The following is a 16,588-nucleotide window of genomic DNA, read 5'->3' as shown; positions in this document are numbered from 1 at the left end:
CGGCGTCGCGCAAGACCGGTCCGTTGAAATTAGTTATCACTGTGTAAGCATTGAATACATAACGTGACTTGCATACATTATGTCGCGTAATGCACGCCCGCGGGACTTTCCGCGCGCACACGCCGGGTTTCCTCCGGTCAACTGCTCTCAGCAATATGAGATTACTAACGCACATACCAGCACTCGTGATGGATGATTCGCACCATCTGTGATATCTTCATGCGCTTATTAAACAATTTAAATGTGTCTCTGACCAACATTAACGACGTTCATAGAAGTATTTTGGGATATTTCTTTCACAAATCTCAAGAAAAACAAACCACCTCGGGAGACAAGATTTGACTCTCATGACATAACATAACACATTTTATACATAACATGTTTTAAGCACCTTAATCTGATGGATCTTAATCTCATAGGATCGTTCTCATTCTCGCTTATTTACATTCCGTAAAAATGCTGATAGAAATCTATAAAAAAATAATAAATATATACTTTCAAGTCTGTAGAATAGAATTATATGTAGAAATAATCGCGAATATATCTATTCAATTATTTCATTTTATTGCAAATACAAAGAGAAACACGATAAAAATCTGAGTTTACATAAAAATTTGTAACTTTTCAAGATAAATTTGATTTTCGAAGATAAATTTAAGAAATTGAAAGCTTCAGAATTTTTTGTTAATACTTGCATCCTTAAAAAATATTATATATTTAAATTTTTTAAAAAGCATAATTTTTTGATATACAAAGATACATCATTTTTTTTAAGAAGTGAATAAAATCATTGATTGTTCAAAGCTTCTGCTATATTAACTTGTTATACAATGCGTATTTCATTAAAATTGTTACAAAGATTAATTGTATCAGGATTTTTTTGCTCGTGATTAAAGTTTGACAATAAAAATCTTATCGCATATAACATAGTCAAAAATAAATAAGTTACTTACACAAAACTTTTAATAAGTTACTTACACAAAACTTTTGTTATATACTATATTTAATATAAAAACGGAAATATATGAGGAAAGGTCATCTTTATTTTAGATCTCTATTTTGCTAATTTGCTTTTCATTAATTCGGTGAAGTTAACACCCCAGAGACTTCACCTTCCTTTATGTTATACGACAGGAAATTAAAATGGCTCCATTGTGTTTAAACCTCATATTCCCATGAATGATAATTTTTTCTTGCACGTGAAGCGGGAGTTCTCATTCCGCTAGTTTGCGGGTAATGTAAAATTAAACGGGGTCAAAAACGTGCTCAGTGTGACAAACTGGGTCTAATTTTACGTATAAAAACCATTTCTTAAAACATGTTTCAAGAGAAAAGCTTCACTTGATTAAAAAAGGATCATTAAGAAAAAATATTGCTTCCCTCTTTGTTTCCAGGACACTGTTCTCCGGAGCGACGTCGGGGAATGCGCTTAGTAGCGCGGGCGTGCACGTTACTTAACTGTACTGTGGTACTTAAATTAAATACGCACGATATAAAGTAACATGTCAGCTAGTGTCCCGACACGCTCGATACTCGCGCTGCGACCATTTAAGTAAACGAGAGGCAAACAGGCGAAATCCGCGGCGGCGTCGCCATTCTACGAGACAAAGGGTGGCACGCGAGAAGCACGAGGAGACGAGGACGAAGACGGATCGCGTCGATCCTCCTCGCTTTGTGCATTCTGCGCGTCGCGATGTTTCGCAAGTTTCTCTCCTATGTCTACGCTCGAACCCTTCTGCGTAATGTGTAACGCTCTCTTGAAATTTCGCGAAGGCATTTAACACGTTGCTTCCGTAGCCGATAAACATTGCAGACAGCGACAAGAGGGATGCTCGGCGTGTCGCATCGAGCTACATCGGCGAATGTATGTGAATCTCGAGACGACATTGTATCGAAGGGAGTCGGAGAGAAGCTTTAGCCGGAACGAAACGATAATTAGCACGCTACCCTTGCACTCTGCGTCGCCCGCTTTCTCTCTGTCGTCCGATTCAAATAAAGCTCCCTGTGACGAGTGCAATCGCGCCACGAATTATGTAGCATCTGTAATTACTCAGTGGAATTGTACTAGTGTAACACATCAAAATCATCGTGCACACGTGCGTTACGAACAACGTAATCTCGATTTGCCGTAATCTGATATCTGTGTCAGAATGAAATTCCACGCTCGCTACGAAAAAGTCTAAGAAGAAACATGAAGAAAATTTCACGTTTCTATACAGAAAAAACAATATTCTTGTTTGAAAAATATCTTTATTGTAGACATTTTAAAAATAAGATTAATGTTAAAATTAATATATAACATATAAATAAGATTAATGTTAAATAAGATTTATTATAAAGATTTATTATAAATAAGATTAATGTTAAAAAAATTAGATTATATGGCATTGAATGAAAATAAATTCAATCGAGACGAATATAATAAAATTAATGATTAATATAATAATTATTTTCTCATATGTAAGCAAAAATATCAATATTATTAGTTGTATATAAAAAAATGATTGTGTTAATTTGGCTATGTTCGTCTGAATTGTAGACTAATAATATTAATAAACATAGAATATTAATATTGTAATATTCCATGAGAAAATGATTGCGTTAATTTGACTATATTTATCTTGGTTTATCTTTGTTTAACGTCATATAATCTCATTTTAACATTAATCTTATTTTTAACATATCAACAATAAAGATGTTCTCGGTACAAGAATATTCTTTATATAATGAGCGCTTATTCATTCGAGGAATACTTGAGAATAAATATATATACCTGAGATAATATTGAACACATTATTATCTATAAATGCTGTCTTTCTATATACAGTCATATACACAATACAATCATATACACAAGACAAAAAAGGTAGATCGACGAAATCCGCGGTCATATCGTATCTATCGAACAAATTACGCGTGTAACAATAAATTGCGTTAATATAGTTACTGACCAAATCGCCATCATTGAATCAGTTGATATATAACTCATTACAGCAACTATATAACTCATTCAATCGACTTTTACTTGAACGAATTTCGTTCGTTCGAGCAAAGTTTCATTAACTCAACCACTTTTTTCTCACTGTAGAGAAACTTCGAACATTAGGGAATATCACTTGGCTTCAAGGAAGATAAATCGAAAACTATTTGAGAAAACTGAAATGTTTTCGTTGAGTTGTAACACTAAATGTATTTTATAACATGTCCTTTAAGTACATGTTATATGTACGCGTTTATCTATATAAATTTTAACGTAATATCACGTGATATCATTTAATGTTCTTGAAGGTAAATGCTGAAAGGGGAGTGTAATAAGAAGTAAATCGGGCAAATATGATTTCTGTTAATTTAGAATCGAAGAGAGAGATTCGAAATTTGTTTCCAATGTTCGCATTTCATGCGCTCTCGATTTTACGTCAATATGACTCTTTAGAGTAGATACTAGTTGTGTAATAGACGGCGGACGACAGGAATATGGAAGGTACGTTCAATTTCCCTCTTTGCAGAAAAAGAAGTCACGACTGATCGATTCGCAGCACATCGTCATAATCCTCGTGGTTTTCTCCCTAATTATGTTTGGTATGAGCTTCGCCTTCGTCTTCAACTGCGTTCGGAAGCTCGTCCGCGATCATCGCATTATCCAGGTGAGTGAATTTTATTTTCCTAACGAGAAACTCGCTCCGCCGTGGCTCTCGGTTTCAGTAAACGAAAAAGATCGGGAAACGAGGTCTCCGCGGAGATACGGCGGAAGGTTTCGTGTTATATTTCGTCAGGGGATATTCCACGAGGTGGAGGGTTCCGCCTATCTTGGCGTACCCCATCCGTAAATACCTCACCCTTATTTGTATAGAATTGTTCGTTACGAAGGGACTGAGGGGTGGATTGTTTTATTAAAAATCGACCGCGCACTTTCGCGACAAGCAGCGAAGTTTATAGATCCTCGCTGACGTGACGTTGCTTCGATGATCCGGCGTCTTTATTGGCTGCCGTTAAAGTTCGAGAAATGTTGGAGACGTATTTATCCCGACGAATCCGCGTGAGTGAGCATGAAAACGCCCCGTCAGTTTTTCCAAAGGTGCGTTTTCACCCGGAACGTTCTCTCTCCATCGTTCTCCCAGAACTTTTCTCGATAACGGAAACGAGGAGGAAGGGAGAGAGAGAGAGAGAGAGAGAGAGAGAGAAACGCGGTTTATTTCACAACAAGACACTAAGTATGATGTTATCATTTATTGGATTATGCAGTGAAGTTCCAGATGTGTTTAACGATAATCACATTTTCTCAATTAACATTTACACCAATATGAACGTCTGAACATCAATTTTATTTATATATTATCACAATACGCGCAACACATCCATTCGGGATATATCACATTTGTATCGTACGAAATATAAATTATTTTATTATCAAGTTTCTGTACGTATGTACGTACAGGTCGGCTTAATTATTACATTATTACGCACAATTTCTAGCTAAATTAGTTATATTTAATTACACGTCCTACTTTATTTTGCGGGTTAATTTGATTTCGACAACAATCACATATGCCTATCAAATGGTGCGTTGCAAAATGTTTCGCGGCATTACTAATAGTGAAATTGTTAATTGTCCTGTTGAAATAAACGTGTTTCCGAATACGCGCGTGAAGTGAGAGATTACGATTTCATGCAACCAAATGCATTTAATTAAATGCATGCTATTTTCTGCGTCTACATGTTTGCCATCCAATCATACGTTTTTTCTTGAGAAAAATCCATCTTATTCATAACTGGGATAATTATCTGCGAATACGGCAAGAAATTCTGTGTTTTGCAAGAGATTGTTCGTGAAATGGAACGAAAATAGCTATACGAATGTCTGTTATTTGAAACCAACAAGGTTATAGTTTGCGTGCTCTCTTTATCGACTGTACTGCGTAAACAATTATTTCGTATTTATGCGCAGACATGATTACGCGAAATAAGATTACGTGAAATCTTCTCCCTTTATACAATACACATTCGAAAGTACGCGGCCTAATACAGAGATGGCCAAATTCGACCAAAGAGAGTGTCAAATAGTGTCAAATAGTCACAGATATTCTCTGGTTGGAGACTGAAGACACGGTGATGCCACCAAACAAAACTCGAAATGTGCACTTTAACTCAATATCAAATGAAGACTAATTAACAAATCGCTCTATACTATTATATTTACCTTAAAGTAGTTCGTCCGCGATAATAATATATCAGAAATTTAATGATTAATATATCATATAGTTTTGACTGAGACTGTCCGCGCTATATAACAACGTCACATCTGTCAGATTGTTAGATTGAACAGGATATGAACTGCACATTTGACTACCTTTGTATACAATGTTGCCAGATCCATAAATTAGCTGTTATATAATTGTTATCAGAAATTATATACTTTACATATCAATTCCTTCAAAAGTAGAGTGTCTAAGGGTTTGTCGTTTTGTAATAATATTTTTACAAGTCTCTTTTATTATCTTTCTGTTTTTCATTAGAACCGTAAAAGTAGTTTTATGGCTACAATTAGAAACGTGCTATCAGAAACCGTCATTTTCGTCTCTGCGATATAAGTAAAAAGTGCTAATTTTGACTTCCATTATTTTAAATTCAATATGGTCAATCTTTCTTTATTGCATATGGATAGATCGTGTTTACAATAATATACTATCAAAACTTTATAAGATTGCTAAAAAAATGGATTTATTAACGAAATATCTTAATAAAAGAAGGTTTTGAAATATTATAATTAAGATTGAACTAAAAAATGTCATGTTGTCTCTATATTAAACCACGTACTCTTTCTAAACGCCTCTCATACTTACAAATACAATTTCCGCAAGTTGACTACTGCCGATAAATGTAGCTAAACGAAAGCACATCGTTTGCTGTTGTATAGATTGAATCAATTCCGTGCCCATATTACTCACCCTGCGTATCGTTTCCGCGTTTTCTTGCAGGAGCACATAAGACAATCCCGAGAGAACCGCTTGGACGAATTGGGACGGAAGTCGACACCGTGTCCAATCTCGACCTCCCGTACGGATTTGCACGATCGCGGTAGTGAGTCGCCGAGCTTGGAGGTCTTGCCTAGCAAGGAACTCATGCCACCGACCACGATGATACCTCAGGAATACACCAAAGACCTCGTCCTTGAGATGGCGTATAACGCGGGCGACATTACCGATATTCACCAGAGCAATAACGTGAGCAACGCCACGCAGGAGCGCCTACAAGAAACCAGCGAGGAGCCGGAGATGCGCGACAATTGCTGCCAGACCAGAGAGAGCCTCTTCGAGCCACGAATGCCGGACGCAGTAGCGCCGCTGGGCTTCACGACCTTCGGCGTGCGTGCGCCTAGCTCTCAGAACGGGACCAATCATCACCATTACCACCATCACCATCATCATCATCAGCAGCAACAGAGCCCGCAGCGGTCTCACCAGACTGCTCAGCTGTCACAGTCGAGCTCCCAGCAGAGCTCGCAGCAGCAGATCTCTCAATGCTCCGGCTGCAGTCCGGCGTCTCGTGGGCGGGACGGCAGCATGGGCATCTGTCCAAAGCACAATCCTATACCAGCGCCACCCGGCTGGTCGACGCACGAGTCTAGCTATCCACTGCCCATATCGCAGCCCGGCCAGTATCCGGAACAATTAGATTATCCGTCGTACCAGAGGTTCCAGAGCCCAAAACCCAGCAGGGAGCCCAGTGTTTATCGACAATCGCCGAAGCTCACGCGACAGATCACCGTAGGCTCCGGCGAGAGGTACGGTAGTTCCATGTACGGGTCTGGCCACGGCTCCAGCAACACCACCACATCCAGCTCACAGCACTCCGCCAGCATACCCAAAGGCCAGCCGCAGCCTGCGTCGGATCCGCGGTACCGTGCTGAGGCGGTTATCGAGGTGGACCAAAGGCGACCTTTCAGCATAGAAAGCACGAAGAGTGCCCCGGACGTGATCGCGACGCACTGACGTCGGAGTCCTGGGGATTGGGAGCCCTACAAGAGACGCCATCCCCGTCAAAACGCGAACGATCGTCATCAGCCGACTCGCGGCAACAATGGGAACAAAGTGACCGTCGCCACGCAGAGCTCCCTCGACGACGACGCCTCGACGAGCTCCACTGTGGAAGCGAACTCCTCCTCCTGATCCACGTGTCGCGACGCGACCGATCACGGGAGATCGTGCGAAAAGCCGCCAGTAGCCGGTGATCCTTGCGAGCGCGAATCTTTGAGGAACACCAGGTCATTCGAGACCGCGGACCATACTCACGTCCATCCGATCGCAGAGGGAAACATCGAAACGTCCATCTCTGATCCAACTAGGTTGGAAAGATCAATAACAAGTGACGCAGCCTGCTTCAACTCGGCCAACGCAGACACCCGGCCGGATGGTCCTCTCGCTGCGCAATCAACTAGTTGGATGACAGCTGGCGAGTCTCTAGTCTCAAGACCGTGGCGAGCTGAGGCGGCCTTAAAGCTGCACGACTTGCCGATTTTGCGGCCGCCGGAGGGCTTCCGGGTACCCGTGTTCAGGTGCAGAACACCATCCTTATCCTGGCAGCACTGCGGCTGTCCTTCACACACGCACCTACCGCCATGGCGATCGTCGACCACTTGGAGTGCCTTCGAGCGATGCGGCATGGACCCTGTGTATCGGACATGGCCTAATCGAGCTGCGAGGAGGTTCGGCCGACCGTCGAGGAGGACAGTCGGTACTCAGAGCTCATTGGACGGCACTAGATCGTCCCTCGGCTTCCTCCGATGCGTCGTCAGGTCGATCGACATGACGGAGAGATCGTTGGACCAGGAGATCGGGGCCTCTATACCTTTTTAGTGTTTGCTTTATCGTATAGTTCACTCTATGGACGACCAGGTTCGCGATGACATCCCCGTGCGGTGGCGCGTACGTGCACGCCTCGGGTTGACATCGTCTTTTTCTCGGGGAAGAAAGCGAACTTTCCTCTCGAGCACGGCGTATCTCGACGTGTCGTCGCCTGAGCGACGCGGGTATACATCAATCATGTATATAGCCATGTTTGCGATACGTTACTAGTGTGTGATCTTGGTAGACGGTAATGACTGTGTAGTCGCGGTTGAAACGCGCGCTGCTTTGTTTATCCTTATGAAGGAAACAAAAATAAGGGAGCGCGACGCGCACTCATCGGGGGCCGGTTCAGGTAAGTGCGCGTGACATCCTACTGGCAATATCACGCGAACGGACTTGCGACGGCGGAACAATCGGAAATCGTTCGCTCGCGACAGCCATGTATGTATTTTGCCACGTGAGCATCGTGGACGACAATCGCTGCCTTTCACGTTATCTGCGCGACGAACAAGTCGAGTAAAACGAGAACACGGGGGAAAAAACGCGAAAGAAAAACGAGAAAGAATCGTTGCTTAGACTTCGGGCTAGTACTTAAGCGCGATTAAATCGAGTCGCTTGAAACAGTCGCGGCGTGCAGAAGTGGAGAAGAGAAAGAGAGAGAGAAAGGGAAAGAGAAACAGAGAGAAAAGGAGAAAGAAAGAAAGAAAGAGAGACGCGCTGTCAATTCCAGGAGAAAATGAAAGGATACTTCTGCTCTTGAACTCACACTCCTGAATATGAAATGTACACTTCGTATATATTCGTCTATGTTAATATTTTATTTTAACACGTTGAATGCCCTGGTGACGTTATAAATGCTAACGCGTCTCTCATTAATCTACGTATAAGTTGCAACTAATTGCACCTAATAAATTATGAACATACGGCCATCAGAGAGCGAATGAAATCAGGTAAATGATAAGAGCGCGAGGAAAATTTTATTGGCTGTGTCTCTGCTTCTTTAAACATTGATTAAACTTTCGGACGATCATTGGGAATCGCGACAGTTAACGTGTTAATATTTTCCTTCGCGATTTCTCTTTCAGCTATATGGGTGCTTTTGTTTATGCAGCGGTTAGCGCATCCACTGCGTCTTTCATCTGCTAGTCACGTAAAGTAATTTACCGAACAGACTCTTGCGTAAACGACTGCTCGTATTGTATTGAATCGTATCTTCGAATGGGAATACTGGGAGAACCACCTCATCCAAATAAAAACATCTGTAAGGTATTCATTGTTTTTTCAATTATATTTTTAAGTATATTTTATTTAAAAAATTTGATATTCAAAAATTAAAATAAATATAGTACATATTCATGACATGAATAGTATTATTCCTTTAGACTTAACATATAGACTTAATAAACAGTGATAGCTTATTAGATTCTGATTTATGGTCTGATAGTTCTGATAAAGAGCTGCTAATATTAAATGATATGGTATTGTTTATTTCACTTATTTCTATTTAGTTTTCATTGATATTTTAAAAGTTTAAATAAATAATATATGTTATAAAGTTATATTATATACGTTATAAAAGTTTAAATGAAAAATAAATGTTAAAAAGTTTTAAGTTTGATTTAAAAGTTTTAAAGTAAACGTCACGTTGTTATAATATTATATATATTATACTAGTGTATGTATGTACGTATATATAAATTCATATCAATTTTGTAGACAAAGTCATTTTATAGTCGGGAACGACTGCAGCGGAACTTGGACATGAAACGAATTTATAAAAACAAATTACAAAAAATTACTAACAGAAAAAAATTGCTAACAAAAAGTTCAGAATTTTTAAATGTGCTACAGATTATTTTCAATTTACACTCTTGAGAGGTGTGCATTTTTAGGTTAATTTAATCGCAAACAAAAATTAACAACAGCTTTTTCATTTCATAACAACTTGTATTATTTTCGCTTTTGTAGAATCGATTAAAATAAATTTTTTTTTACCTTTATGGTTACTTTCAACTTTTAACTTTTAATAAACATTTAATAAACTTTTAACAAACTCATTTTCAATATTTGTTAATACAAGGCGAAAAGCGTACGCATTTAATACCTAAAATGGCAGATTATATTTGTTTGTTCACACAGTACTGTGAGCATTCAAAACAAGATTTTTTAATTGGCTGCATAAATAGGATGTATCCCTGCATAAACGAACAACAAACTGCGCTGTAGTCGCTTTTGCTGATGGAGTAAACGAACGATCATCTGCGACAACCCTGTATAAACGAATGCACCCTATATGTTTAATATGCATATGAACATCACGATGCGCAGTAATATTACGCCAGTGGGGTTAATGCCGTAACGCATTAGTCATAAAAGGAGTACCTCAAAATTTGGAAATTGAAGCAATACGTAGACATTCTTCGCTTCTTACCACAGTTTCAGTTTGACCTTTTAAGGCCAGGGATCGATCCCGTTCAAATAAAAAATTTTTTTCTTATAAAATAGTCTTAAAAGATCCTCTCGATGAAATATTTTATGGTCCTAGTAAAATTCATTCTATGACTGATTTTCTGGACGTACATAATTATGCAGATTCAGGTTAGCACGTGTGCCCCAACTAAAGAATTTAAAAAATCTTATAATCACACATGATAATGAATACAAGAGTCAACCCTGTACTCGGCATCGATAAAAAATTAAGAAAAAAAGATTTGCTTACTTTCTTTCGTGAAAAACTTTACATAATTTCGAGCATCAACGATTCTGCTCTGCACACAACCGCTATGTTAATTTCTTCAGCAAGAAAATTATTGTTTCACAGGTTAAAACGAAAAATATAGCTCAACCTAAGAATAATAGAATATATTGATAGTATTATATCGACGATCATCATTTTATAATATAAAAATTTTACTAATTATTTTACTAAATCTAATTATTTTACTAAATCTAATTATTTTACTAAATCTAATTATTTTACTTAAACTAAGATATAAAAAATTTGGACAAGACTCAAAATGAATGTACATAATTATGTATACTAGGCTTTAAAGGGTTCCTGGATCGCGGATTATCGTTTTTTTATTTTATTTTTCTTACAGCAATGCCATGTGATTCCTGCTGGCGCAATGTCACCGCGTTCGCGCGCGTTCTCCTCTTTTGAAACGACGAAATAATTCTCTCAAACTCGCATCGGGACAGCATATTGCGAGACAATGCACGCCTTATCGATACCGGAAAGCCGACGAATTTTTGCGAAATTTCGCGGGCCTAATGGGACGTAACATATCGGGAACGAAACTCCATTCGTTCAACAGCACCGCCGGGAGCAGAGAGGGAATCGGGAGCTATTAATCACCCGTCAACCGAAGGGGGAAACAAACTTTCACGGTGGCTCGCGGTCTTTCCTACTTAGCCGCAGGGAAAAACGCGAGTAAAGTGGCCCGCGAGATTTCCTTGCGCACGAGATGTCAGACTCGACTAATTATTTCGATTAGTTTGCCACTGGCTTCGTCATCTCCCTTCCCCAGTAAACTGTCGGTGTCAGTGCGAGCTCGTGAAGAGGGACGCTCGATGAAGTCCAAGTCCGCTGGATTCATAGAGCGCTGTCTTTCTTCGATCAGCGCATATTCCTGTCACGTAGCAGGACTATATGTTCCGCGAGACGATAGTTCTTCGTCGGCAAGGCACGGTGCAGCGTGCTGGAGAAGGCGTTTAATAATTCTCTCTAAGACCGATCGGTGTGATAGAAGAAGCCCGAGCCAACGTCAAAGTTACTGCGCGATGTTCTGTGAATCTGTCAATTTCACGTACGGTCGTGAGCGAAAAGGTGTCCGTAAACTTGTGGGCTGAGTTTGTGAACTCTCTTTGTCCAGTGGGACCATTCTCCCGATGAGAAACGAATCCTCTCATTGGACAGAACGAATAGTTCATCCCAAACTCACGCCAAAAATCAAGAGCAACACTTCTACCCATAATCGTGTTGCCATCCGATCGCGACTCGAGCTTAATCGCTACTAAATGAAAGTGCGAGTACTAGCCTTTTATAATATATCGTGTTATTCGGCGATACCTCGCGGAACGCGACGCGGCATCGATCGACAGACTCCTCCGAGAAGAAGAGAAAAGAGAAGGTGGAGGTGGTCGCGAGAAGGTGCGTAAATCCCTACGATGTTAGGCAAACTATTTTTCCACGTGATGATTTCTGCGGAAATGTGCAAGTCTGCGCGCGTTCGATCCGACACATGAGAGTTCAAGGAATGCATTTATAGTTCGTAACGCACACACAACACACGCACGCCCAATCGTGCCCAATCCACATTTCCGATCGACTGGCGCGCAGCTGTTCACGGTCCTCTCTCCCGTCACATTTACTTCTCCATTAGAGTATAAATATTTCATCGGGAGTCGAATTATTACACTTACAAGCGCACGGCGTTTACTTTACTAGAGCTAGAGCTGGGTGTCTCTTGTGATAAACTCGCTGAAACTCATACGTGGACGCACTTTGCGTGCGGGATAAATGATGCTTGCGTTAATCGCCAAGAAACGTGAGATTTAACGTAAGGACGTAACGTCCTCAAATGTACGAGAACGCATACTCATTTATACAACATCTTGAACACATTTGCTCCAACGAAGTTAGAAACGCATCGAGTGGTCACGTTTATGAGCCATTGCCTGACTAGAAGTTTATCCAACAGTTTTGTAGCTTAATTCTGTAACTTGTTAACTATCGTTAACGACAATATCATTAGAACTGTGTCGTTGCGCATCTTTTCTAGCATATAATCTATCTGCGCAATGTTAACGAACAACAGTTAACGAGTTACAGTCCAATTATTGAACGCGCATCATCGAACTCTTAAGAATCGACTCTAGTCGGAATTATTCCGTTATTTCTAAGATTTCTGTTGACTTTTCTGGGGAAAACGCAATTATTCCGATTGGAGTCGGTTCCAATCGGAATCCAAAGGAATCAGACCCAAAGAGTTCTATAATACGTGCCTTAATCAGGTTGAACCTAATCAATTATTTGGTTTGTATAAAATGATGTTATCGAGTCTTGGTAAGTGATAAGTGGTCGTAAGTGATAACGCAGTGTGGCAGTCAGGACTTTATTAATAACAAAGATTGTTAATAATAAGGATTTCGTTGATAATTAGAACATTTATAACATTAGCTTATACAAAACAAATAATTGGAACTAACTTAATTATAATCATAAGATAAATTTCTAACCAGATACTTACGGTCTCTCAATAATCGAATAAGACAGGAACTGAAGTAACAGTACACGAAAATGAATTCGGTCAAAATAACGTGACAAGGTGTTAGTAGGAGAGTATTCAAGGTTCAACCGTCGTAATAGTAGTGCTCGAAAACTTGGAAAATCTTGTTCCTTGAGTATACACGAGACATCTGACGTCACAAGTAGCTAGCAATCGCGACCATTTGATGCGCTTCTAACTTCATCGGAAGAAACATGTTCAAGATGTTCATTGTGAAAATGAATGTACAATCAGCACTTGGGATTTAAGGGGATGCCGTACTGGAAAACTCGTCAGAATATTGAAATTTTTTTGCACAGTTTACATGACTGCACAAAATTACAGAATTTTATATACTAAACGTACGTGCAACAATGAATTGGAGGATTACTCGATATGTGATGGAAACGAAAAAAAATTTTAAACTGCTATCTCGAGCTGCCAGAGTTCACGTAAATATTTACTTCACACAAAAGTTCTGCAGCTCGTATCGCACGTGTGTGTTTGCTTATTTAACGTGTGTGTTTGCTCCGTTAAACATTTCAAAAAAACATTTTTGTTTCTTTATAGCTGAATTTAGAAAAGTTTGAAAATATACGAAAAGTTTACAGAAAGATTTCTATGTATATATGGTTATGTCTCTCCTGTTAACATGATAAAACAAAGCAGCACACATTTACATAAAATTTATACGTGCGAGAAATACAGAAAGAATAGCCTAATCATATTAACGTCTCTATATGATCGACATATTTGTCTACTTGGGCATCCTCTTAATTAGCCGAAATTACGCCGCTTTTGATCGTATTTTCTGCACGGATGCCGCGGGCAAGCGTTTGAAATTGGACTATGGTATGATAACGCAATATGATGACCGTGCGCGAGCATGATTGCGCAACGACGCACGACGGCTGTGCCGTTTCCGCCACATCGTCCTTAGTGAGTCCTTTATTTGCAGACCGTCAGATCGAGTTAGTTAGTTAGGTTATCCAGCTGCACTGCTGTTATTCTTCCACGTAGCTAATTCCTCTCGAAACAGTTAACAAACAGCGTTATGCGCCGCTCCTTTGTCTAATAATTCGTAATTGCTGCGTTGAGCGGGATAGTGGCTCGAAATCGATAGCCATGAGTCATTCTTCACATACCCAGAATAACGATTGACTGTTTTCAAACGTGACACTTTAGATCTCCTCGAAGTGAAATATCTAAACGTAACATTCAATGCTTCCCCGTGTTTCCTTCGCTTCTTGGACCTCGAAAAATCCAACTTACGGTTACTACAGTTCCATATAATGTATCGATTACAATGTTTCCTACTTTACGCTGCCTTTATCGCTCATCCGTCGGATGCGCCTATTATTAGGTCTACTTATTTATAGAATGACCTCCTTATTTAACTTTTAACGCTCTAGTTGTAGCTTTAACAGGGAGTTTAAAATAATCAGATTGATCTTTTTTCTAGACCCCACACAAATGAGAATACTCTTTCACTTTGAGTCTGAACTTTTCAGAAATAATATTCTTTATCGATGAAAGTTCGTATTTATTGTTTTAGAGCGAAGAGTATATAAGGAGATAGGCGAGTAAGAGCCAGACGCTGTCGGTAGAGAGTTTCATTCTTCACGAAGAACATTGTTTTCACTATAAAAGTTTTGTTGCATTAAAAAGCTGGCAAACGCTCCGCCAACGGCGTCTGACTTTTACTCGCCATTTTCCTTACGTTTGATTGTAAATCTTGACAGCCTTCTTAATTGTATGAACTAAGTATATGTTGTCATTGATATTAGTGTCATTGGTGTTGTTTAGCAATTATCGCGAAAAGTGTAGGAACGATTGTACATATTTCACCGGACTATGTATGCCACGACGGGATCGAGCGAATCAAATCTCTTTCGGATGACCGGAATAATCGAGTCTCACACCGCTAGAAGAATACATGGGTGGTGGCCTGTACATATGTATAGTCGTACATATCCGACGCAGCAGTATTACCGACAATATCTATACTTTGTTAAACGAGCGTGATTCGTCTTCACGTGTCTCTTCGTGTCATTTCTGCTGTTAATGACCCGCAAAGACGCGTAGCAGAATATATACACGCACATACACACACGCACATATACATAAACAAAAGCGCGCGCATTACATACCCCGATGAGACCGAAAAACACGATCGTGCGTGCGCAGACCGCTATACTCACGACCAGATCGCTAATTAATTAAATTAGTCAATTAAATACCGATGAAGAGCGTGAAAAATCGCACCCACGTGTTAACTACAATCGAGAGAGAGGGAGGAAGAGAGAGAGAAAGAGAGAGGGAAGAACAAAGAGGAAGAGGGAGAGATAAGGGAGGCAAGAGCGTTTTCGTTTACGAACGTAATTTTGGAGAGATCAAGATCCAGTACTCGAAATCTCCGCTTGTGTACAGACCACGTGTTTAACGTATAGAATGGAATGTACAGAGTGTACACATTTGTATATAAAGTATCTACAATACGACTATTAAGAGAATATACACACGAGACGGATTGCAAATATAGTACTTTTAAAGTAAGCCCTCCCAGGTGTGTGTAGATTTTTCTTACCCAACCCAAAAGAAATTTCCCAAAATGAAACACACTTTCTGCGAAGATTTTAAGGTAAGTCGTTTTATTTCAGCCATTTATTTTCTTACTCTCTCGCCAAGAGAAAGCTATTATTTACGCAATGACAATAATTAACGCAAATTAAGCAGCGACATGACTGTGCTTCTCGCAGCTAGTGAGTTTGCCCGTTTTGTCGGCTACTTGCTCGCTTCGAGCCTTAGAGCTTATAAAGTGCTAGTCCGACGCGCGTTCGTTTCATTCTATCTCATAATTAACCTTAAACGGTTCGAAAGTCAACCGTAGAATTTACCCAGTCCCGTAATTAAGAGCTACGATTTCCTTCTGCAGCCGTGAAAGTTCGCCGGCGTTGGCCGCAGTTTCACGTCGCCATCTTTCCCACTTTTCTCTATTTTACATGTTTTTATCTCGCCGCATAAACGGCAATTCCACGCATAAAGCCACGTAATTACGTGTATAAAGATGGAAAACCATATTATCTGATAATTTTCAAAGAAAATGTGCACAGATTATGGTACCGCATTTCCCGTTTGTGTTTACGCGCAAGGGAGAATTTGATGTGATACTTCATCATTTATTACGCGCACGTAAATTCATGCTCCTCTTAATATCTCGCAAGACGAAATTAAAGAAACAAAGAGAGTTTGCACGTCCGAATATTTTTGCATATATAATTCTATATATATTATTAATTTATATATTACTTTAAGAGCGGGCTCGCGCGCGCGGACGTATCTCCCTTCATAATTTAATACAATATTTAATTTCTCTGCTTTTATGAAGGTAATGAAAAATACGACTGAAATTTTTCCCCAGCTTTTTAGCATAAATTTTGAAATGTATTAACTTGAATTCAGACTCGAATGTGT

General features: G+C 39.7%; 1 protein-coding gene across 4 annotated transcripts in view; it reads left to right on the top strand.

The window, feature by feature from the left end:
• LOC116844734 overlaps positions 1-15,670 on the top strand; it is a 214,224-nt gene extending 198,554 nt beyond the window's left edge. For 3 of the 4 annotated variants that reach the window (XM_032816684.1, XM_032816683.1, XM_032816686.1), the window contains 2 exons: positions 3,507-3,644; positions 5,976-6,989. In XM_032816684.1, the coding sequence (XP_032672575.1) occupies positions 3,507-3,644; positions 5,976-6,989 (1,152 nt within the window). Of the gene's footprint in view, positions 1-3,506; positions 3,645-5,975 lie in introns of all 4 variants that reach the window. The other variant, XM_032816685.1, reaches the window with a different exon arrangement.
• The last annotated feature ends 918 nt before the right edge of the window (positions 15,671-16,588 follow it).

The sequence above is a fragment of the Odontomachus brunneus genome, unplaced genomic scaffold (assembly GCF_010583005.1).
Source record: "Odontomachus brunneus isolate Ranch 3 - 2012 unplaced genomic scaffold, Obru_v1 Obru_scaffold_045, whole genome shotgun sequence".
Taxonomy (NCBI): domain Eukaryota; kingdom Metazoa; phylum Arthropoda; class Insecta; order Hymenoptera; family Formicidae; genus Odontomachus; species Odontomachus brunneus.
The sequence above is the reverse complement of the archived record's forward strand: the minus strand, read 5'-3'. Positions and strand labels throughout refer to the sequence as shown.